This window comes from Manis javanica, chromosome 4 (genome assembly GCF_040802235.1).
Source record: "Manis javanica isolate MJ-LG chromosome 4, MJ_LKY, whole genome shotgun sequence".
NCBI classification, from domain to species: domain Eukaryota; kingdom Metazoa; phylum Chordata; class Mammalia; order Pholidota; family Manidae; genus Manis; species Manis javanica.
Window position 1 is genome coordinate 106,204,092 of NC_133159.1, and position 24,668 is coordinate 106,228,759.

Consider the following 24,668-nt stretch of genomic DNA (forward strand, 5'->3'; position numbering starts at 1 on the left):
TCAGGAGCTGCACCCTGCCTTCTCCAGTCTTATCCCTCACCGCTTTCATAAATAGCCCCCTGCTCAGGCTGTTCTAATTTACTACAATTCCCGTCCCCGCTGGTGATTACTCCTCCCTGGAATGCCTCCTCTCATACTTGGTGGCCCCTCAAGCCAAATTTTTTTTTTCTGTAAAGTTTTCCCTTAAAACCCTGCTCCCCCACCCCCAAAAAGTGTGCTTCTTAACGTTTGACACACTTCTAATACTTCCGTGTTGTATAGCAACCACCTACCTTCCGCTAGCGAATAATTTGCCATTCATTTACCTGTATCCCCTAGTAGACTGGGCTCTTTTAAATGGTAGGAGTTGTATTTTATATTATTCCCATTGCATGGCACATATTAGGCGCTTCATGTCTGCTAAGTGAGTGAATGAAAGATTGAAGGAAGGAATGAAGGAGCGACAAAGAGAAGAACACTCACACATTTGGGGAGAGCCTGTTGTTAGTAGAGTTGCTTCTCAAACTGGCTCTGCTCCAAAGGAAGAGACTTACTGAAGAACAGGTTGGGGTTAAAGAAAGTCCTACTTTGGTGCTGAGGGATAAAGAGGAGAGGGATCTCTAGAAGGAGAAAAAAACTAAACGTGCTCTTTTAGTCCTATGGATAAAGAATTAGGGGAACCGGCACTCAAGAAAATCCATCTTCCTTTGGGGGTTTTGTTCCCCAGGTTGTTGTTCCTTCAGGTTTTGTTCCTCAAGTTGCAGGTCCTGCAAAACCCACACTCTGCCCAGCACCACAATCTCCTCCTCGAAATAACTCACCAGCATGCTACAGAATGGTTCTCCCTGCCTAATAGGCCAGATAGGCCACCATTCTCAGGGGTAGGAAACAGGCAGAGACATAGTTTCTAGAAGACCATTGCTTAAGTGCACATGTTCTTGAGAATACTAAAACAATAGATTTGATTTCTATCATCAGAACCTTAAGTTAATTAGCTAATTATTGCCTTAGTGGGCATGAGGGCTTATTTCAACCGGGATGAGGCAGAGGATAAGAATTAGGGAAGGAGACAAGCACACAGAGAAAGAAACAACTCTCCAGGGTCTGTGAAGGGGACGTGGGTCACAGGGCAGTAGCACCACCTGATACTTCAATACACTGTCTCACTTAATCCTCACAACACACAGTAGGGCAGATTATTTTATATCAGAATATTTTCAAGGATAGTTACCATTTATTGAGTACTTACTAAATGATCGCTTTACTTGAATTATCTCACTTAGTCCTCACAATCCTAGTAAATTTAAAGACAAGAAAGCCAAGTCAGAGAAGTTTAAATCTGTACAAGGTCAAACAGGTTTTAAGTGGTATAATTTAGATTTAAACCCAAGTCTGTCTGCATTTTTTCATCACTGTACTACACAGCCTTTTATTGTTAGCTGAGCCTTGGGGTAATTACGACTTCCCAAGGCCACAAGGCTAATGAATGGCAGACCTGGGATCTCAGTCTAGGTTTATGTGCTTCCCAAACCTACACATTTTATACTCTATGATCACTTAAGTAGGTTTAGTATTGCAGGAGGCTAGAGCACATCTCCAGTGAGAGAGTCACAGAAAACACCTCAAATACTTCATAACCTTGCCTTTCAGGGACTCAACTGTATAAGGTCTCGGGTGAACCAATGACCCACGTCTCACCCAAGGTCTCACCATTCCTGAGCAGTCCATAACCCAGGGAACTCAAACAGAGCCAGAAGTCATTTGATACTAACTTTGTTTGTTTTGACTATCTGACATACTGTCCACCCTGTGGGGAAACAGAGACAATGCCCTCTGCACAAGGCCAGAGACATGCCAAAAAATAAACATTGTGGCCAGGTTTGGAGGGCAGGTTCTGTGGTTGCTATCAACTGCTCAAACCAGGTCTCCTCTCTTCTCAGCTCTAAATAGGTGCTAATTCTTCAGAGGGCTGTCAGAGCTGTACTTCGGAGACCAATAACTATTTTGGTCTCCAAAGTCTTGATTGCAAAGAAATATAAGCTACCCAGTTGTTGATGAGAATCCAATTCTCTTTACTGGCCATAACCAAATAGTGGGGGAAGGGGGACAGCAGAGAAGGGGAATGGTGATCCAGAGATAGAAATTAACTTGGGACTGTCCAGTAAACATCAGGCAAAATATGTCCAAAAAATTAGGCAAGGGCTGGCAAACTGATTCCACCAAAGAACTCCTACAAGGTATGATTGCATTTGCCCCAGAAACATTTTCTTAGAAGCCATTTGTGCTACAAAGTCAGTGCTGAGCAAGTAACGGCTTACTCCCCAGAGACCTCCTGCCACCCACTTAGCTTCTTCCTTAATGCAGACCCCTCTCATTCAGACCTTGTGGGGCTGCTGCTTCCCAAAGCTGGTAAGGTGAAAGGGTTTCCCAGGGTCAAGCAGCAATCCCCTCCCTTCTATCTAGTTTTCTCATAAGAAGGGCTCAAGAGTGTGTGAGCCCTGGGGAGAAAACACTGCCAGGAGTAGCCAGTCGTCTCTGCTATTCCAGCTCTAGCCACGTGAGGGCCCCTGGCTCCAGAGAATCGGGCACTAGGCCCTGGCTCTGCTCCCAGGGAAGGCTGAAGCTGGGAAATCCTAGCTCAGCAGGCCTGGGGGTGGCTCTGTTTCACCAGCACCTGAGGGCGGGCGAGTGCACCACGAAATCTCAGGTTTCAGCGGGATGGCAGTTGCCTGTCTAAAGGCTTCTCTGTTCCTTGGAATTGTACAGAATGTCTCTTGTGGCTTTTCCTCCTCCCTCCTTTTTTCCTGTTGACTCTCCCCATCCTGCTCTCTGAATCACCAGACTCCACAGGAAAGCAGCAGATGTTGACTTTACTCCTTTTGAGCCAACGTCAGCTCCCTTCTATGGAGCAAGGAGCAGACAGGAAGGTGAGAGGCGACAAATGGAGGAAGATAACCCTCATCCTTTCCAAACTGTGAAGGAGAATGTAAAGGGAATTTGAAAGGAGTCAGAGGCCTAGGCAAAAAATTTTTGATTCCTGGGAGATAGGGAAAAAATGCCCCAAACCAAGGCCTTAATGTTGGCTATGGAACCAGAATTATGAGGAGGGAAGCACACAGGGTGGGACTGTTCCTAGTCTTGGTGCCAGACCTTGTCTGAGGTAAGACCTCATATCCCGCTAGCAGCATCCTCATGACTTTAAAAGTCAAGTCAGGTTGCAGGTCTGGGGAAATAGTCCAGAGGCTTCTTCTTATCCCACCTGAGCCCCCAAACCTCCACTCTTATGCAAGTCTTTTGGAGAAGCTTCCAGGAAAGACTTTCGGGCTTTATTCTACATTCATTACTCCAATTTTTCTTCCCTTTTTTCTTCCTCAGGGATTTTCTTGCGGGCAAAGAAGCCAAGCTGTAGAGGAAGAGATAAGAGTCATGACAAAATGCCCTGCCTGGGTACCCTGTCAAGAGCTCTCAGACATATCTCAAGTCTTCACTTTTGTTCTGCTTCCAAAAATGAGATTCAAACTTATTTTATTTAGTTTAATTCAACCAACAGTTGTGGAGTACAGTGAAGGAGATTCAGGCATGACACCCACAGTCTGCTCAGCTGCTTAACACAAATGTACCTCTCCCTGCTATAATCAAGGATCTCTCAACTCATGGGCACCATGCCCCATCTCCCCACTAAACCAGTACTTACCTTCCAAAGGCAGAAGACAAGGAGAGCAAACAGGAGCAGCCCTCCCAGGACACTGCCAATGAGGATCCACAGGGAAATGAGGGCAGGGTGGGTCTGAATCACCTCCAAGAGGCTCTGTATAGGAAGGAGAGTTGTTTATCACTTGCACCCTCTTGCCCAGCTACCCTCACCTCCCATTATAGCAAAGCCAACCTCAAACCAGAAAGACAGAGGAAAGAAACTGAGGCAGGAATGGAGGCAGTAGGACCCCAGTGTCCTGATTTATCACTCTGACTTTCCAACTGACGTCTAATGAAGAGGTTTCTATTCAGAAAAGCCCCCCAAGGGCCAATAGCCCAACCCATCCCCACCCTCACTATTTCCACAGCTCTCAAACTCAGTCTCCAGCCCCACCTCACTCCAACAAAAAGGTTCAGTCAGCTGTAGGACACTGCCCTCCTCAGTTTCCAGCTCAAAGGTGCTGACCACTGTCAAAGACTTGAATTTGGCCTGCAGAACAAGTAGATGAGAAGACAATTAGTGTGAGCCATCATTAGGTGGTACAGCTGAACCACCTGATGATGGCTCATGTTCTAATAGCAGAAGAAAAGGTTGGAGACCAATGGGGAAAGAGAGGAAGGGTAATAGAGGGAAAGCCTCTGGCCCTTCATATATGCTGTTTGCTCTACCTGTAATGCATTCAGCTCCCCTTTCTTCGGCTAACCTCCTTTAAGTCAGAGTTTAGATATCATCTCCCCTGGGAATTAGGGAAATGGTTCCTCCTAACCTCCAATGTCCTGGATTAAGTTATAATATTCTATTTACTTCTCTGTCTTTTAACACTTAACTCTAAGATCCTTGAGATCGAGGACTGTATCATAGCAGTTTCTCAATAACTAATTGTTGAAAGAATAAATAAGGGCATGAAAAAAGGATACCAAAGAGAGAGAACCAGACTTAGAAAGAGATGGTCTGTCAGACTTAACTTCCCTAAAACATTTGCCTACATCCCAGGGATCTTGTGTTATTCAAAGGAGATGGTACATGGGAAAGCACAATATAAACCCCTAACACTCCATAGCTGTTATAATTAGGAAGTCACTTCCCTGCTCAGGAACTCATAGTAACTCTTCAGTGTCTACCACATTGAGTTCAATTTCAATGTCCCCAGCTTTAGAGAATTTTTATAATCTAGATTCCTTTCAACTATACAATCTTATATCCCCACTACCCTCTAATACATAGCCTGCATGTAATACCAACTATTTATTCATTAATTTAAGAAAAATGTATTAAGTCACCACAGTGAGTTAGGCATGGTACTAAATGTTGGGGATATTCTCCTCATTATCTGCCTAATACAGGGCCTTTATATAGTAGGCACTTGAAAGATTATTAGTTGATTGAACTTAGGCATCTTATTAATCTTGATTGATTATTGATATAGCACTAAGGGATGGTAAATGGAGGTAAATACGAGGATAATAACTAGTATTTAATGAGTCCATCACATTATCATTTGTTCTTTACAATATGAAGTTGGTATTACCCACCCCACTTAGTGATGAGGAGAAAGCTTAGAGAAATGAAATAACTTGTTCAAGGTCCAACAGCTAGTGGGAGACAAAGCTGAAACTTGAACTTGGGTCTATCTGCCTCCAAGGCAGATGCTAAAGTTCCAAAGAGGAGCAGAAGAGAAGATTAATAGAAGAGGAAAGACTTACCCTCCGGAAAAATTCATTGTGAACCAGCCTCAGTAGTCCAACAGAGACCTCAGTCCCCTTTGCCAGTTGCTCAAGGTGGCACCTCACCACCTGACACCAAGTATTGCTCCCATTCTACCAGAAAAGAGAGACAGTGTGTCCAAAGTGTCCCCTACTTACCACTCTTCATCTCAAACCTCAAAACTCCACTGCTCCCCACTGCATTCCCACTCTGAACACTTTCTTCACCTTCTTGTAACTCATACCAGTCTGCTTATGTGCTGAAGCTCCTCCGGATGCACAGGGAGCCCCAGGGGCTCGGTCAGGTTCTGTACTATGCAGCTTGCCTGGAGGAAGATCCAGCTTGAGGTGGGAGGCCACCCACTTCAGGCTGAGAAGCCACATGCTACCCACACTCGTACAGTTCTTCCCTGGGTAACCCCTTTCCTTTGTCCCAAAGAAGCCACATATGTAAAAGAAAGGTCCCCAGGGGAAGGAGCCCTGAGGGAAGTGACCCGGCAGATAGGGAGCTGGGTGAGTCCACCAGAACAAGGTGGCAGGTTCCACATACCCCTAGCCCAGACTCACATTATTAGTGATGACTTGAGACAGTGACAGGAAGTAATTTCCCCCCTGGGCCACAGCCGGAAGGAGAGCTGAGATGATGAGGCCACTGACCAGATAGCAGCCTAGGTTCTGAACCTGAGAGGAGGATTAGGAAGGGGAAGAGGTGGAAGACAGAGGACTCCTACTCATCTCTTCCACTTCACCCTGGTTGCCTTTGAAATCTCAGAGAGACTCTCCCCATCCTTTGCTCAGGACTCTCCCCACTCCACTCCACCCCAGCTCATGCTGGTGAAGGCCCTTCCAGCTTCTCACCCTAAGAGTGGTTTTGAATTCAGGTCCCACTGGGAGAGTCTCATATGGGTGAATCTCATAGCGATGCAAAGTGGACTCACTGCATGGACACCAAGTCAGGCAGTACATGGTCACAGCCACGACACAGACACGGAGAACATGATCAGCACGCAGACATGGATTCAGGGAGGGCAGGGCCAGTACATGGATAAACAGATAGAATATATAAGATAGGAATGAGACATGACATAAACTGGGTACAAACTTTATGATCATATCCCATACCTCTTCACCCCAGCTTCAGTCCCCAGGGCCCAGCAAAGCCCTATACCTAGGATGTATAGGTATACCTGTACCTAGGAAAGGAAGATGCTTAAAAGAGAAGGTTCAGCATGAGTGGTACTGAGGGCAAAGAGATGGAGCAGCCCCAAGGGTTTGGGTTTTGGGGAACACACAATCACATGGAGGGAGAGGGAGGAGATATAAAGAGTATGAGTTTGGGGTCAGAACAAGGTCCCAGCAGGGGGCTGACCCATACCTAGAGAACAGGAGGTGAGGTTCATATTGGATGAAGGCTGAGGTCTGGATTGTGTTATCCTGAAGGGTCCCATTTCTCTCCAGACTATTGCTGTAGAGTCAGAGGCAGAGGCTCACATACCAGCTTCATCCCAGACACCCCTCTCTGGAGTAGAGGAGTCAGTGCTGTTTCCAATCTGGCCCGCCCCGCCCACCACCATGAAAACCAATAGGAAAGGGCTGGGAGGGGGCTCCCTTTGTTCTCACCTGGTGGCAGTCAGCCTGACAAGGACCTGGTTCAGGAGAGAGGAGCAGCTAAACTCAAACCCTAGGAGAAAGGTCACCTGGGAGCAGAGAACAAGGGGTCATGGTAGATTCCTGTTCATGGGGCAACTGCAAAGGAGCAGGAGCCCTTGTGTGCCTCCTTCCCTAAACTCCCAGACCCACAGATTCCAGCCCCTGCTCTCTCAGAGCCCCTTTCTCATGCTGGGCCCCAACTCACCTTGGCTCCAGTCTGAAAGACAGGGTGCCCCACACTGCAAAACCGGGCATGAGAGGAAGGGGCTGCACATTCCACCTTCACTGGACTGTCCCTCTGGGAGCAGAAGAATGGAGGTGGGCATCTGGGGCTGGGGCTGCACCTGCTCTCCTGCCCACAGCCTCTCATCACTGAGCCTTTCTCTAGAGCATCTTGCAGTCACGACCAATACCCCAGTCTTCTTCCTCCTTCCCCAGCTCCTCCTAAACTCTCTCCCCAAGGGCACCTGCGGAATGAAGCTGGCCAGGTGGAGGTTTCTGGAGAAGCTGAGGTGCAGGCTGGTGTTATAGGCATTTTCTTTCCTGTTCTCCAGAGTTGCTGACACCAGCACTTTGTGCCGACTGCCTCGAACCACGAACGGGTGCTTCCTAGGGGTGATGAGTAAGGAAGAGTCCGGGAGTTGAAGGGGTACAGAAAGCCTCAATTCCTTTTCCTGGGCAAGAAACAGCCCTCTGCTCCCTTCAAGTCCCTTCCAATCAGCCTCAGATCTCCCTACATTGGCCAGTTCGCGTCCATCCCACCTGGAGCCTCTGATGTTCATGTCAGCTTGAAGCACCAGGTCTGTGACACATTCATTGTCAGGGCCACAGTCTTTCGAGAAGGGGACCTAGAGAGGAGAGAAGCTGAGGGCTAAGAGGAAGGCAGTGGAAAGGAATGAAATTCAGGGGAAAATGGAAAGAGAAGAAAGGGGGCCCAGGTCAGATTTCACCAGAATCTCATGTCTCCTCCCTCCCCTTTCTCCAGAGTTCACTAGGAAGGGCAGGGTCAGGACCCAGGGGCAGGGCAGGGCGTGGTGCCGCTGACCAGCTTCCGTATGGAGGTGGATGAGCCCTCACTCAGCACAGGCCCTGGCTTTGTGGTGTCATCCAACGCAAAGGTCACAGTCAAGGACACTGGTCGGAGGTAATCTGACATATCCTGATGGAAACCAGAGTCAAGGATCATGAGGAGCCGGGGACAGGGGTACCACCCAGGCCTGCAGCAGAATGTGATACTTAATAGTGATCATTTACCAAGTACTTTCTGTGTGCTGGGCACTGTCCTAAGGTTTACCAATATCATTATATTTAATTCGACTACAACTCCTATCATGTAGTTTTGATTATTATCCCCCCTTTTCAGGCAAGGAAACTGAGGCTCACAAGTTATGTGACTTGCCAGAGTTCATCGGTGGTAAATGGCAGAGCTAGGATCCAAACCCAGATCAGCCTGACTCGAGTCCAAACTGTCTCACTTCCTGCCTTCCTCTTTCTTGCCCATCCAGTAGAAATTCCTCCTCTGCTCCAGCCTTCTCCTCACTCCCAGCCCTGATGCAAAGCAGTTCCTGTCCCCTCCTCACCAGCACATGGAAGTGCAGCTGCTTGCAAGTGACATTCCCCACACTAAGCTGGAGCCTCCAAAGGGATAGCCTCTGGCCAGAGCCATCAAATGCTGCACGTGCCCCAGCTGTCCACTCATCCAGTGATGCTGTGAACCGCATATCTGAATAGGGTGGAGAAGAGCAAGAGTGGAGAGGGGCCCAGAGACCAAGGGGTTGAGAGCTGCTGGGATGTATTCCAGTCACTCACAGAATCTGCGATCCCAGTGGCCAGGAGTGTGGGAGGTCACTTGGAAGCAAAGGGCTGCAGATAGGCAGGCTGCCTCCTGGCCTCGCCACCTGCAGTTGCTCTGAACCACACTGATGGCCGAAGGGGTCACATCCAGTGAAGGGGCCAGGTGGACAATGGGCCGGGAGCTGGGCACAGAATAGAGAAAAAATTCTAGCACTAGGAGCAAAGTGTTCTGTGAGCAAGGTAATCTCCAGGATTTGTCTCCCTGAGGTCACAGGGAAGAATGAGGGGTGACGTGCACATAAGTCACGCTCCCCTGAACCTCCTGACAGAAGTAAGATAATTGCTAACATTTAATAAGCACTTCCCATGTACTAGGCACTGTTAAGATCTTCACATGGATTATTACATCAATTCCTCACAACAAGCTTGTAAATTTGGTGCTGTTATTAATTATTCCCATTTTATAAACTAGGAAATGGAGGCACAGAATAAGTGGATCAAGAAATCCAAACCTTAGTCGGTGACTCCAAAGCCCTTGCTTGTAACAGCCATGCTCTCTGTCCACTGCTACCAGAGTTGTGACCACTCACCTGAGCAGGATGGCTGCTCCCTGGGCACCCACAGCCACATCCACCAGGTCATCTCCATCCAGATCGAGCCGGCCATCCACACTTCGGCCAAAGTAGCTGAGGGCCTGTGGCATGGAAACTGCAGCAATCCGCTGAAAGGGAGAAAGGGGAGATTGAGCAGGTACTCCTATACCTGATTTCCTGCTCTGCCCACCTGGGCCTTCCTAACTCTCCCATCAGGCATGGGAAGGAATAGGAGAAACTTGCCTGTGTTCAGGAGTCCCTTAGTGAAGCAATCCCTATACTACCCTACCACCTCACCTTTCTCACTGCTGATAAAAAAGCACTTATTCAATCTGGGTCTCAACCCAGAAGAGCACTGATAAGCAAAGAGCGCACCTCCCCTTTCCCTTCCGCCCACCATGCCCCTGCTTTATCTGCACACATCTGACCTGGGCAGGATGGGGCTTGACTCCACTCTGGGTCCCATGATACAGGTACAGTGCTCCACGGTGCACGTCCTCCAGGGGTGCCCCCACAGCCACATCAGCAAAACCGTCTTGGTTCAGATCAGGAAGGGCACCCATGGCAAAGCCAAACCGAGCATCCTGGGGAGGTTCTGGCTGAAGTGTTCCCTGGAGTGTCAGCAAGGACTGCTGGTGGAGGTGAGAAGATGGAAAGATGCTGAGTTGACAGTCCCAACCCTTCAGCCAGTCCTCAAATGCATGTGCCTTCCCTTCCTCCCTCCTTCCACCCCCCAACAAACAAGTTTTAAGGGATCCCAGCAAGTCTCACCTGGCTCACCAAATACACATAAACACGTCCTGTTTCCTTATTCTGGGGTCCCAGGAACATGGGGGCAGCCACAAGTAAGACATTGGTTGTTCCATCCCCATCCGTATCCAATGGGCAAAGTTCACTGCCAAAGTATGAGCCAATCTGGAGAGTGGTGGGTAGTTATAACCCCAGAGAAATGGGAAGGTGATTATGGACAAGTGGGAAGCACCCACTGGCCTGCCAATCTGGTCCTGACAGTTTTAACAGACTGTGCCAACCTGAATTCAGCACAGGCTTTTCAGGACTCTCTTGCCCCTTCACTCTTCCCCCAGCCTGGAGGTCCCTCAGGATCCAAGAGTCCCACCCTCACTTGGATGCCCTACCTGCTCCCCCTGGAGGCTCTGGGCGACCCTCACAGCTCCATCTTTCTTAAGCTGGAAGGCGATGACCTTTCCTCGATGTCTAAACCGAGGAGCCCCTGAGAGAAGGAGGCGGTGCCCACCCCGCAAAAGCATGGAGGAAACCGAGTAACCTAGAAGTGGACAAGGAATCAGGGATGAAAGGGAAAGAAGATGGGGTCAGAGTGGGATGGCTTCCTAAAGGCACAAGAAGAGGTCCCAAGGAAAGTAGCAGGAGATCAAGTGAGAAACTGCCTGAGTTAAGAGGGGGTACCTCCTAGTCCCCACTGAGGAAGCATTTCCTCCCCACCCCTAATCCTTTGCAACTTAATGCAACTCACCCAGGTAGGCTGCATGGTTCTGCAATTCAGTGGGGAATTCATCTTCCAGGGCCGTCCGTTGGGGGAAGAGGCGATGACCTTTTTCAAGCCATAACACTGAGCCACCCCAGTCATAGGCCCCCACCATCCCAAAGAGAATCCCATCCTGTAGAGTAGAAGCAGATGGGGTCACTGAAAAGACAGCAGGGAATAAGGAGAAAGTACTTTCCAGGTGTGAGAAGGTCACTAAGAGTATGCTGAGGTCAGCTGGAAAGGCATGAGAAGGTCAGAATGAACATTACTTAAAGGAGGAATCTAGAAGAGGCCAGGGATTGAAGGTGTCTGAGGCAGAGGTTGGAAAGAGTCAGCTGTTGAGAGGGCTCATGGAAGGGTCAGAGTCTGTCCAACCTTTAGTCGATGTGTAGAAAAACCAATCTGAGACATTTCCAGTCCAAAGGAGCTCTCATTTTCTCCATGGGATCCTTGAGCATGAGAAAATATCAAGGCAATATCAGGAAAGACAGCTCCCTCTTTGACCTACTGAACTCATTCCAGAACCTCACCTACACTCCAGAATAGCCCCTACCCTGTCCTCCATTTCTCCAAAGTAATCATTACCCTCGAGGCCAAAAATCCTGTCTCCTAGTGCATCCACAATATCAGTCAATGCAGCTTCATCTGTGACATTGAAGAAGAATCTCTCATCTGGATCACTAGCAATAGCTCTGATTTCCTGCAGGAAAGAGCTAGGATCTCGCTGCCGCCGGAGATAGTGACCAAGGACCTGAGGTCAGGAAATCAAAGTGGGGTCTGTTAGCTGTGTGGCATGAGATGTTACAGCTGGCACAGTAGGGGATATGGTTGACGTTTGGGAAGTGGTTAATGCCCATTTTCCCAAGTTCCCAGTCCTCAGTGTCACTGTCCCCACCCCTCCTCAATCCTTCCGGATCCAGAGTAGATTCTCACTGCAATCCCATAGCGTGTCACTCTTCCAGCTTCACAGGCCTTTAGTGCTGTGGGAAGCTCCTCTCCATCATGTGATTCTCCATCAGTGACAACCACCAGTAATCTGGCAGCCTCTGGTCGGCCTCCATGGGATTGACTAAATCCTTCTGTGCTGAGGAGAGAAACAAGTGAAGTGTGATCAGATGCACACACACACACACACACACACACACACACACACACACACACAACTTGACATTTTCAGCAGTTCACCAAGGTCAGACATCTTGCTTTTAGTCCATTTCCCTGACAGTGTGTCACATGGAGACAAGCACACAATACGAACACAAATGTTTGAGTGCCACAGAACAGACAGAGCAGCAAATTATCAATACAAATGAGTATAAGATCCATTCATTCATAAATTCATTCAGGCAATATTGCATTTGGGGGGACAAATACTGAGGGAATGTATAATAAAGGAGAATGGTCAGATCAGGGAGTCTTCCCAGAGATGAGTTTTGAATTATCACTCATGAGTGGTGGAGAACCTGAGGGCCAAGAAAAAAGGGGGAGAGGAGGGTAGAATAAAGAGTTCTGTTTGCAGAGATAAAGCAGAAACATGGAGAGACACAGACATAGACACTGTGGAAATGCAATGAGAGGGAGTGTGATGACAGCCACTTAGCCTCCCCCAACCCACCAGTAGTGTGCACACAAAGATAAACATGCAAGACATCTTGGAATGTACACACCACACTGCAAACCCTCTCCTGACCCTTCTAGGCCCTCCTCACTCTGGCATCCCACATTTGTCTCCCCAGTGCCTCACCAGGCCACCTTGATTGCTTGGGCAGTCCTTGTTTCTCGTCCCTCCCGCCGACTCAGGTTCCTTGCTGCCCTCATCACTTCTTCCCTGGTTCGGAAATCTCCCAGGGACCACTCATATACAGGGCTCTCCCCATACTGTACCAGTCCCACCTGAGAATAAAGAGTGCACTCAAATGGAGTGTGTGTATGGGGTGAGGAGAGAGAAGAAAAGTATGTGAGGGAGGGTTGCTGAGTACTTGGGTACTACTGAAGGCACTCCCAACATCTCCCTGTCTCTCCCACTCCAAGCCCACCCATATTCCCTTCTTTTACCTGTATCTGCTCTGGGTCAATAAACAGCCTTCCTACTAGTCTTCGTAGGAAAGTCTGAACTTCAGACCAGGGGTAGATGCTGTTGGAGCCATCCAAGACAATGACAACATCCATGTATGTGGGGCAGCCTAGGAGGAGTGGAATGGTGATGGGGAACAGAGGGGTAGAAGGATATTGGGCATGGGGCAACAATGGAAGAGGTCACAGGAGGAACATTTATTAGGTACTCTGACATGCAAGGAAAGTAGTGTGCCCTCTACCCTGGGTAAATATAGAAATGAGAAAAAGAGGAAATGGACATCCATGTAATTTACTAAAAAATGAAACAATGAAGAAATTAAGTGCTAGGTAGACACACAATACTGCTCTATGCTGTGGGAGAACAGAAGAGGGTCAGTTCTGATAATGGGAAATCAAAGTGTAAGGAAAGGTATTTGTATGGAGAACATTTCAGACCAAAGAAGATGGAGGTATAAAATAGATGACACAGTGAAGGGTGAGGTACATGCTATGGCCAAGTGTGTGGAGGGAGTTTTTGAAATTGGTTAGATCAGTTCATAAAGTTTTGATGCCCTGGCAAAGAATGTGAATTCTAACCTGCTAGGAAACATGGGGCTTTTGTAAGATAGCAGTGAGGATAGCCATGCAGGCCTCCTGTTAAGCATCACACCCTGTTGCACCATCTTTTGCCCACCCTGCACCCCATTCTGGAGACCGAGTCATCAGGCCCTGCTTCTGGCTCACGTTGTGTGGTGGGTGCCAGACTTCCTTGAGGCTGGAATGAAGCACCTACATGGGTACATATCCCAGAACTGAAGACAGAGGAGCCACAAGCACGAGACCAGAGAGGGGCACAAGCCTGGGGATGAGGAGGGGGAAAAGTTACTTCCCAGACTTGACAGGACACCCTCAGAACACGCTCCTAGTTGAAGGAGGCATTGAGACCACTCCCCAAAATTCCCTTCCTTGCTTTCTAAGGTTTTAAACTCCTTGATCCCTCCACATAGACCTGTTTCCCTTACCATACTGCTTTCTTTCCACCATGGACCTTCAGAGACCCTCCCACCACCCTTTCCTTAACTCACCATGAATCCCCCGTCACCATCTGTCTCTAGTAGAGACATCCCCAGGTGCATATTCACAGCAGGGTGAGATGAATTTCCCAGTGGATAGTCACCTGGTTGGAGAGGGTTAGAAGAGAATGAGATCCTGGAGTCATGGATAGGTTGCTTAAGTTAAGGGTGCTTTTGGAAAAGGATGAGAACAGATCAGAATCAAGTTAGGGACGGGTAGGATACAGGATATGCAGGTGAAGAAGGTAAGGTATAAGGAGTCAAAGCTACTAGCATTGCAAGGTTAGCAAGGGATTAGGAGTGGAAGAATGAGGTATCTTCTTACCCAAGTGGCCCTTGATGCATGGGGCATTGTGGGGTCCCCCTACAGGACAGCGATAAACATCCCCCCTTCGGTCACCTGAAGGCCCATCCCAGGGGGCGCCCACCAGCATCCTGGGAGGAGGACATTAATATAAGCATAGTGTGAACAAGACCCTTGAGGTAGGCCAGAGGAAAAGTACATGGGGGTGGTAGGTCTAGAGCCCCAGCCACTTCCAAAAGATCAGATTAATTTAAATTCCCACCCACTGTGCCTCTCCTTTAACAGTTGGATTACAGCCCCAATCCATGGCCCTCTAGCTTCCTCCTCACCATCGTTGTCCACTCCCAATATATTGTAAGACGCTGTATCCAAATTCAGCCTCCCGTGGCCCTGGGAATAGTCGTGGGCGATGCACATCCAGGTTAAAGGGGGAGCAGAGACCTGGGGGGCCAGGGTCATAAGGTTAGCAGGAAGCAGCCAGAGAGGCTAATGGACACACAGACAGGCACAACCAGAGAGAAACTAGGAAGGGAATGTTTTGAACTCAGTCTATACTCTTGTTTCTTACTCATAGCTGTCCTGGCCTCTGTTGATGACAGGTACACAGACCTCCAAGCAAGGATGATCTCCTTCCTGTGTCGGAATGCAGCTGTCTGACTTGTGGCCCTCTGCCATGCTGGTGCACAGCTGTATTTCCATTCCTACACCTGAAATCTCATTTACAGACATGTGTGGAAGGGGCAAGTTCCTCTTTTTTATGGCATTACTACTCCTACACATTGTCCTCCCCAAACTGTGAGGGTCAAAAGAGGGAGCGGGCCTTTCTGCAGGCCCAGAACTACTATTCCTTCCAAATTCTCCCCGAATCCAGGACATAGGGAGAACAAGAGGAGGCTAGGGAGCACTGCATGCCTGGGTCTCTTGTCTCTCTTTTGGACTTCCAATGTCATTGTTACACTTACCCTCTTTCTCCAGTGTCTACGTCTCTGCTTGATTCCAGCCCTGAAAACCTCAGTGGGTAATTAACTGGGTGGGGTCACTCGCCTGCCCACACAAATGGTTTGCTATCCATTCTTACCAAGGGTCCCAGCACCCCAAAGTTCCCCACAACCTGCTTGCTCTCTAACTCATCCACTCTCCGCCTACCTGCATTTCTTCCTTAACTCTTGACTCACTTCAATAACTCCCTAATCATATCCTGGCTGATTCTTCCCTCCCAACACCAATCCCTTTAAAATCAGAACTGGTATTTTGGGAAGCAAAGATTACAGGGCACTGGTGAGGAAAAATTCCAGAGCTCTTGTCCCTCCCATGGTTCTTTCCCTCTGTCTTGCTTCTTCCTTTAAAGCAATCCCCTCTCAGGCTACCCCACCACCACTACCATCAAGGCTCTGTCCCAAACCATGCTCGTTTTCAGAAAGGTGTTTTGTACGTGAGCCTTTTTGCATCCAGGAAACTGACAGGATTCTGTGACCAGAAACTGTAGCACATTGGTTAGATAAACCCAGAGTTCTGACCACACAGTCACTTATGCCTCAGGTCTCAGAGACCACCAGAGTAGGAAGAAGTAGGAAAGGGGATCATAGGAATCAGACTAGCCACGTGGCAGGTCACATCATGTTTCTTTTTGATCCACTCATTCCTCTAGGGCTTAGAACTAATGTTTTAGGTAACTGGACACAAATCTGACACCGGGTGCAAGGCCTTGCCAGCCTCAATAATGAAGCTGTCATATGTGTGGGAATAAAAATGGAAGCATGCAAAGACACACACACACACACGTTTAACCTTTCACCGTAACTCCGAGAGAATTTTAACCCTAAAGGTCCCAATGCCAAACAAGCCGTACATCTCCCATTCTCACTAGAAACTAAGAAGTTTACCTCCCTCACCTGTCAGGAACATCAGGGGTAAGAACAGGTGAGGGGTGAGGAACTCCATGCCTGGTTGTTCTCTGTCTGGGTGAGAAGTCCTCTGTGCTTGTGTCCCTCTCCTCTTCTGTTTTCTTTACTCTCCCTCTCATCCTGCCCCCTCCCACTGGTAGCTAAAAATAAAGTTGGAAGGAATGGGAGGAGGGATGGTGGGGAACTCTGGGGAGTCCCAGACCAAGGAAAGGACTAGGCATCTTAAGTCTATTTCTCTGCCTTCGTGCTGCCCCCTGGAGGCGTCATCTCAACATCCAATGGCAAGCACAATTCTTGATTATTTTTTGCCTTTTTTTTTCTTTTTCTCTCCTTAGTTGTTGCTGGACAATAATGCTTTCATCAGGTTTGGAATAGAAAGTAGGAGTAGGATATAAATGCTTTTCACTTCCTACTCTTATTTATCTCAACCTGGGATATGGAAAATGAACGAGGTAATAACAGTGTTATCATTTCCCCATCCACCCAGAGGAGTCACAGCATGTGAGGACAGAGCCAGTCCATAAACCAAGCCTTATCAGCCCCACCCCACTTAGTTGTTTGTGACTCAGGTTCTGCTGCCTTGTGACATTATGGTTTTTGGAGGGACTAAAAACTATAAACTGGTGTGGGGTGTGCTTTGTGGAACGAGAATAAATACTTTATCATTAGACCCCCATCTTCTCAATCTGAAGTTGGGACCATGGAATTTCTTAGTTTTTTGTCATCTCTGCCATCTAGTGTTATGCCCTGTATAGTGTAGGTGCTTAATATAAATCTGTGGGTGATGATACCAGTGGCTAATCCCATGTGAAACCCAAACCATAGTGACAGGAATAGGGGCCTCAGATGACCAGAACAAACAGCACCAGGCCAAACATTAATGAGCAAACTGATCTTTAATCTGCTGACCTGGAAAGCTTGCTCCCCATTATGGGCACGGACCACAGCTATTTACACAGAATCATTGTATAATATTTACAACAAGATGCTAGACACAGCATCCTTCTGGATAGGCAAAGAAAGGGTAAGAACAGACTAGGGAACAGAGCTCTGAAATCAAGGTGTAAGCAGAAATCTGCAGGTATGAGTAGAGGGAAGGATAAGGGCCATGTCATGAGGGAGGCTGGTGAGGTAGCCATGAGGGAGGAAGAGAAGCATTAAAATACTTCTGGGGTGTGAAGAGTACCCTGGGACATAATGTCTTTAAAATTATGATTTTGAGTTTGAAGGAGGTAAAATCTGCCATAAGCCACCTTTGGGAGGAAAAAGAAGGCAAATTTTACAGACCTCACTTTTTTTACCTCCCCTACCCAAAACTAACTCTGCTACTGATTAAATTCCTAGGACAGGAGGACTAAGAAGGTAAAAAAAAGAGATGAAGAGACAAAATGTTAAATAGACTTAAGAGAAACAAAGTAAAAAGAGTCAAGAGACTCAGACAATGCAGTGAAAGAAAAGACAAAAGCTCAGCATATCTGAACATTAGAATCATCCTTGACTTCACAAGTTACCTTTCTTCACCTCATTTTCCCCAAAGCTCCTCTCTCTGCTCCTAAATCTCTGAATTGTAAGTTTAGCCAAGGAGTACAGTTAGAATAAGGGTGGTATCTTAGGGACAATCTAAGATTCCATCTTACCAATTCAAGTCCCCTCTTATTCTGTACCACAGTATCAGGGCTTGAGTCGTAGCCAAGGGCAGATTAGAGTGAGAATAGACAGGATGGAGGACACAAGGCCACAAAGCCCCACAATTCCAGGGCCACAGCGCCAGAGACCTAGTTTGTCCAGTGGAATGAAAAGATCACAGGCATTTCTGACCACATCCAGTAGAAGGGGGGGGTGACTTCGAAGTACCCGAGCCAGGAGCAGGACTCGGAGCTGAAGTTTTAGAGCCAATTCGGGAAGGCCTCCTCCTGGAGTCCCTGGACCCCCAGGTCCCCCAGTTTCAATTTCTCCTGGGACTCCACCTCCAGAACCTTTCAGTCGCCGGCTACAAGCTGAAGATTCTTGTTCCATCAGTAGGCGAATCTCATAGGCATCACGGCTCAAATTCATGATGAGGGAAAACAGATAGTACCTAGGATAGGGTACAGGACAAAAAAGTCAGTAAAGGCATGTGTACCCAACCTAGCTGCTATTAGAAATGTCCTCCCACCTTTCTGTAACTAATACGTGTTTATGTGTACCTTAAGATCATTAGCATCATCAATCTTCCAAGATCAACCTCAAATTTCACTTTTCCATTTAGCAACCCATTAGCACAATCAATTTAAACTATAATAATACACATTTGTTTTGAAAGAACAAGCTTCAGTTGTTTTTCAGACTCAGATACATTATAGATAATTTACATCCCTATCCTTTAGTTAAAAAAAAAAGCCCAGATGTGTTAAGCAGCTTGCCAAATGTATTAGATCATAAATTCCTTAAGAATAGTCCATGTTTTATTTTTATTCCACTCTGACAACAGTGGCATGTACCCCATATTAATTGTCCTACCTCTAAACACATCTTGAATCCAACTACAATCTATTACATTCTGCCACCAGTCTAAGCCACCATCATCTCTTGCTTGAACTACTACTTTAGTCTTTTACATGGTCTCTCCATGGCCACTCTTGTACCCCAACCCCAACAATCTAACTTCATGTAGTAGCTAGCATAAACATAAGTCACATCATTACTCTCCTTCTTAAAACACTCCACAGTTTCCTTCCTATCACAGTTAGAATAAAATCTGGATAATTTATAAAGGCCATATATGATAAACCCACAGCTAACATCATACTGAACAGCAAGAGGTTGAAAGCTTTTCCTCTGAGATTGGGAACAAGACAGGGATGCCCACTCTCTCCACTGTTATTCAACATAGTACTGGAGGTCCTAGCCACGGCAATTAGACAAAACAAAGAAATACAAGGAATCTAGATTGGTAAAGAAGAAGTCAAAATGTCACTATTTGCAGATGACATGATATTGTACATAAAAAACCCTAAAGACTCCACTCCAAAACTACTAGAACTAATATCAGAATTCAGCAAAGTTGTAGGATACAAAATTAACACACAGAAATCTGTGGCTTTCCTATACACCAACAATGAACTAATAGAAAGAGAAATCAGGAAAACAATTCCATTCACAATAGCATCAAAAAGAATAAAATACCTAGGAATAAACCTAACCAAGGAAGTGAAACACCTATACCCTGAAAACTATAAGACACTCTTAAGAGAAATTAACAAATGGAAACTCATCCCACGCTCCTGGCTAGGAAGAATTAATATCATCAAAATGGCCAACCTGCCCAAAGCAATATACATATTAGATACAATCCCTATCAAATTACCAACAGCATTCTTCAATGAACTGGAACAAATAGTTCAAAAATTCATATGGAACCACCAAAGACCCTGAATAGCCAAAGCAATCCTGAGAAGGAAGAATAAAGTGGGGGGGATCTCGCTCCCCAACTTCACATTCTATTACAAAGCCACAGTAATCAAGACAATCTGGTATTGGCACAAGAACAGAGCCACAGACAAGTGGAACAGAATAGAGACTCCAAACATTAACCCAAACATATATGGCCAATTAATATATGATAAAGGAGCCATGTACATACAATGGGGAAATGACAGTCTCTTCAACAGATGGTGCTGGAAAAACTGGACAGCTACATGTAAGAGAATGAAACTGGATCACTGTCTAACCCCATACACAAAAGTAAATTCAAAATGGATCAAAGACCTGAATGCAAGTCATGAAACTATAAAACTCTTAGAAAAAAAAATAGGCAAAAATCTCTTAGATGTGAACATTAGCAACTTCTTCATGAATATATCTCCCCGGGCAAGGAAAACAAAAGTGAAAATGAACAAGTGGGACTATATCAAGCTGAAAAGCTTCTGTATAGCAAAGGACACCATCAATAGAACAAAAAGGTATCCTACAGTATGGGAGAATATTTTCATAAATGACAGACCCGATAAAGGCTTGGCATCCAAAATATATAAAGAGCTCATGCTCCTCAACAAACAAAAAGCAAATAATCCAATTAAAAAATGGGCAGAGGAGCTGAAAAGACAGTTCTCTAAAGAAGAAATTCAGATGACCAACAGACACATGAAAAGATGTTCCACATTGCTAGTTATCAGGGAAATGCAAATTAAAACCACAATGAGATATCACCTCACACCAGTAAGGATGGCCACCATCCAAAAGACAAACAACAACAAATGTTGGCGAGGTTGTGGAGAAAGGGGAACCCTCCTACACTGCTGGTGGGAATGTAAATTAGTTCAACCATTGTGGAAAGCAGTATGGAGGTTCCTCAAAATGCTCAAAATAGAAATACCATTTGACCCAGGAATTCCACTCCTAGGAATTTACCCTAAGAATGCAGCACTCCAGTTTGAAAAAGACAGATGCACCCCTATGTTTATCGCTGCACTATTTACAATAGCCAAGATATGGAAGCAACCTAAATGTCCATCAGTAGATGAATGGATAAAGAAGATGTGGTACATATACACAATGGAATATTACTCAGCCATAAGAAAAAAACAGAACCTACCATTTCCAACAACATGGATGGAGCTAGAGCGTATTAGGCTCAGTGAAATAAGCCAGGTGGAGAAAGACAAGTACCAAATTATTTCACTCATATGTGGAGTATAACAACAAAGAAAAACTGAAGGAACAAAACAGCAGCAGAATCACAGAACCCAAGAATGGACTAATAGTTACCAAAGGGAAAGGGACTGGGGAGGATGGGTGGGAAGGGAGGGATAAGGGCAGGGAAAAAGAAAGGGGGCATTACAATTAGCATGTATAGTCTGTCGGGGGCACGGGGAGGGCTGTACAATACAGAGAAGACAAGTAGTGATTTTACGGCATCTTACTATGCTGATGAACAGTGACTATGGGGGTGTGTGGGAGGGACTTGGTTGGGGGGAGCCTGGTGGACATGGTGTTCTTCATGTAATTGTAGATTAATGATACAAAAAAAAAATCTGGATAATTTAAACAGGTTTAGAAGAACTCAACATCTGATACTGCCTCTCTATCTTGTACCACTTTACCTCAACCACTATGCTCCAACCACATTAGTTTCTTTCTGTATCTTGATCACATCAAGCTTGTTCCTGCTATAGGCCCTTTATATTATCTAGTCCTTCTATCTGGAATATTCTCCCTCCACAGTCTTCACATGGCTGGCTTTTCCTTGCTCTTCAGTGCTGAGCTTAAATGTCACCGCTCCAGAGGGGCCTTCTGTGACCCCCATTCTAAAGTAGTGAGCCATTTGCTCCCTACCATGACTCTATTTTAATTTTTTTGTATAGCATTTACTACTACTAAATATTTTTAGAATGAATTAATTATTAGGCAGTGATGGGCATAACCTGTAGTATAGATAGAAGCAAAATTTTTCTTATTATTTATGTTTGTCTCCTCCCATTATAAGTTCTGTAAGTACAGGGATCTTGTTTGTCTTAATCACTATATCCCTATGTCTAGACCAGTGCCTGATCTAAATGCTCAGTAAATACCTGTTGAATGAAATGAATAAACATGGCATATAAACTCTTCTAGGGAGTTTTCCACACCACTCCTGCCATACCTCCACCCCCACCTTTCATATACCATAAAACATGTTATAGCTGTAAATCACTGAGGAAGATAAGAGGAAAGCAAGACATAAATAGAGATGGGAAGATGCTACGATAATGTAAAAGAACAAAGAGAATCATAGGGAAACAAAAAAAATGCAGATGACATGTGTACAGATAATTTTATTCCCAAATCATCTTACTCTCCACCTTCATTACCAGCCAGCTCCTTAATCCAAGCCAACATTCATATCTTGGCCATATTAGGGCCTCCTCTTTTGCCCTACTGCAATCCATTTTCCACACAGTAGCAAGAGAGATCTTTAAACGCAATTTGAGTTATGTCATATCCCTGCTCAGAACTCATTCTACTTAGCATATAATTTAAACAAAACTAAACAAAAAATTCAACCATTGCCTAAAAAGTCTTGCATGAATTATATGGCACCTGTCTACCTCTCCAGTTTGACCTTATGCTCTTTACTCAATACTGTCCATCACACTGGCTTTCTTTCTATTTCTCTAATTCCATGAACTCTTCCTTGTTCAAGGCCTTAGAAAGTGCTTTCTGTTTGGAAAGGTCTTCTCTGCTCCTGTTTGCTTTGTCTAACTTCTACTGAGATGTCAGGTCTAAACTAAAGTATTACTCACTCAAAGAGTGCTCTGACTTTTCAATCTAAATTAGTTCCCCTTGTTATATAGCTCATAACACCCTGTACTTTTCCACAAATATTTGGTTTGGAGGTTACTGGTTTCAATATCTGGCAAGACTAGAAGCCTCATAAGAGCAGGAACCATATCTACTTTAGCTGTTTGCTTTATTCCCTGTCCCAGAGTAAACATGTACTAAATATTTTTAGAATGAATAAATGACCAGGCAGTGAGGTGCATAACCTGTAGTACAGACAGAAGCAAAATTAAAGCAATATATCTTATCTTGCCCTATCTCAGTCATTAATCATGGAAGAGCATTTTTCTTCCATCTGCCCCCATTCATTATTCTCTGATAGTTTAAAATTGGCAGCCAAGTGATTAAGATGTAATATATTCTAGGAAGCCTCTGGGAGATCTTTCTTTCATAAAACCATAAGCTATGAAGTATGGAGAATACAAAGTTCTTACAAGATACAAGGACACAAACCTGAATGAACGCTGGGCCCACTTCTCCTGATCCACACGGGGAGCCAGTCCAGACTTTCCAGCCCACAGGACATTGTCACAGGCAAAGTACAAGGCTCGATTGAGATGACCAACAGTGATGCAGAATCTCTGGACAACATCTGATAGGTGCACAGCTCGTTTGGCTGACTCAAGGGCATCTGCTGAGTTACCCAAGCGCAGAACTTGGAGGGGAATTAGCAAGGAAAAGCAAGGATTTGGATGTACAGAAGCAAACAGAGGGCAAGACACAGAGAAAGGGAGAAAGCAAGAGGTGAAGGTGGAGAAATGATACAGAAAATGATAAACAATTGTTCTAAAAAGCAGAAATAGTTCATTCTTTTTTACATCAAATCTTAATTTGTGCCCCAGTTTAGTTTTCTCAAACTTGCCCTATTTTCTATCCTTCATTATTCTCTTACCCCTGGCTCTCTTATCTCAGTCAGGAGGCATATAGAGTATAAGTGCAGATCCAAATGAGGGAGAACAGACAGAGAAGGTCAAAAACAGGAAGGACGGACTAAAAGAGAACAGTTGGAAATGGAGGAAGTGTTGGAGTAATAGAAGGGAAGGCATGGTTACTTACGCTTTCTTCCTAGGCTCAGATGCCCCTCCAGTTGTTGAATCTGTTTCTGTAACCCAGGACCGGCCCCATGTTTCTGCAGTGCATGGCCAAGAAGGGAGCAAGCATACTGGGCAGCCCTGGAGAAGAGGATGGGCAAGGTAATGTGGGGACCTCATTAACCTCCCCATCAAAGATATCCTCCGAAAAGCAAGTATGGACTTTCCCTTTAACCAGTTTGAGACGATTCTTGTTCCTCCTCTTCATGCCCCTATCTCACTGTTTCTCCTCCAGATCAGGGGAAGGAAAAGACATAAAAAGGAGCATAGAAGTGGGTGGGGAACACTACTTAAGAGTAGAGAAAATAAGAGATTAGACAATGAGAAGGCCTGAAAGGGATAGTGAAGGCAGCAGTGGATCCATCACAAGCACATCAGTGTGAGCTTGTTTCCGATACATGAGGGAATGAAGGCATAGGAGTCTTCAGAACAGGTGAATTAAGGATATCAGGGCCCTCGAGCTGAATGGAGAATAGAACACAGGGCGGAGGCAGAGGAGGTCCCCGATAACAGCAGTGTAAAGGGGCACCCAACTCGGAGCGCCTCCTCATCTCCGGGGACAGAGTCCCGGTCGCTATCCACCGCGGGACGAACACCCCTCATTCCATCACCGCCCGGTGAGGAATGTGTTGGTCTTAAGTCTTATGTGGGCACGGTAACCCTGAGCGGCACCCCGCTACTACCCCACTCATGCCTCAGTTTCCCCATCTCTTCCGTGAGCAGAAATGAATCATCTCACTGCTCGCTCAAATCGGCGCCTCGCCTTCCATCCGGGCACTCGTAGCGTAGTGTGAACTGACCTAGCCTCACGAGGATCTTCATTTGCCCGCCCTCCCCCGATTCCTGTTTGGGCCGCACCTACACAGTCGCTCCCGGGCCTGACTTTGAGCACTGAAGCGGACCCAGGCGTCCATGACAGCGGCGGCTGCGGCTTCGCAGCCCGGCTCCCGCCCCACTTCCCGCCCCTAGTCACGCCTCCTGGACAACCCAACGGTGCCTCACTAGGGACAAACGTCTTCAGAAAAGA

General features: G+C 46.2%; 2 protein-coding genes across 9 annotated transcripts; both read right to left on the reverse strand.

The window, feature by feature from the left end:
• Positions 1–2,027: 2,027 nt before the first annotated feature.
• ITGA10 (integrin subunit alpha 10) lies at positions 2,028–16,447 on the reverse strand. 8 transcript variants are annotated; one of them, XM_073234536.1, is made up of 30 exons: positions 16,233–16,432; positions 14,679–14,790; positions 14,371–14,480; positions 14,058–14,149; positions 13,717–13,831; positions 12,973–13,100; positions 12,662–12,810; positions 11,851–12,001; positions 11,503–11,668; positions 11,293–11,366; positions 10,906–11,050; positions 10,550–10,698; positions 10,185–10,328; positions 9,842–10,042; positions 9,411–9,541; positions 8,836–9,002; positions 8,607–8,749; positions 8,072–8,185; positions 7,789–7,874; positions 7,494–7,635; positions 7,232–7,324; positions 6,997–7,073; positions 6,752–6,841; positions 6,235–6,313; positions 5,944–6,057; positions 5,622–5,702; positions 5,377–5,490; positions 4,067–4,162; positions 3,674–3,787; positions 2,028–3,382 (listed from the first exon to the last, which is right to left on the reverse strand). In XM_073234536.1, the coding sequence occupies exons 1-30, from the start codon at positions 16,288–16,290 to the stop codon at positions 3,320–3,322; spliced, it is 3,498 nt and encodes a 1,165-aa protein (XP_073090637.1). In that variant the 5' UTR covers positions 16,291–16,432; the 3' UTR covers positions 2,028–3,319. The 8 variants fall into 8 exon arrangements, with proteins under 8 accessions (XP_073090637.1, XP_073090638.1, XP_073090636.1 ...); XM_073234537.1 differs by having other exon boundaries at positions 9,842–10,045; positions 11,890–12,001; positions 16,233–16,429; XM_073234535.1 differs by having other exon boundaries at positions 9,842–10,045; positions 16,233–16,424.
• Positions 16,448–17,130: 683 nt separating this feature from the next.
• On the reverse strand, positions 17,131–24,622 carry PEX11B (peroxisomal biogenesis factor 11 beta). Its single transcript, XM_017665740.3, has 4 exons — positions 24,500–24,622; positions 23,607–23,722; positions 23,004–23,205; positions 17,131–18,330 (listed from the first exon to the last, which is right to left on the reverse strand). Exons 1-4 carry the CDS (start codon positions 24,553–24,555, stop codon positions 17,925–17,927), a joined length of 780 nt encoding a protein of 259 aa, XP_017521229.3. The 5' UTR covers positions 24,556–24,622; the 3' UTR covers positions 17,131–17,924.
• Between the last annotated feature and the right edge of the window lie 46 nt (positions 24,623–24,668).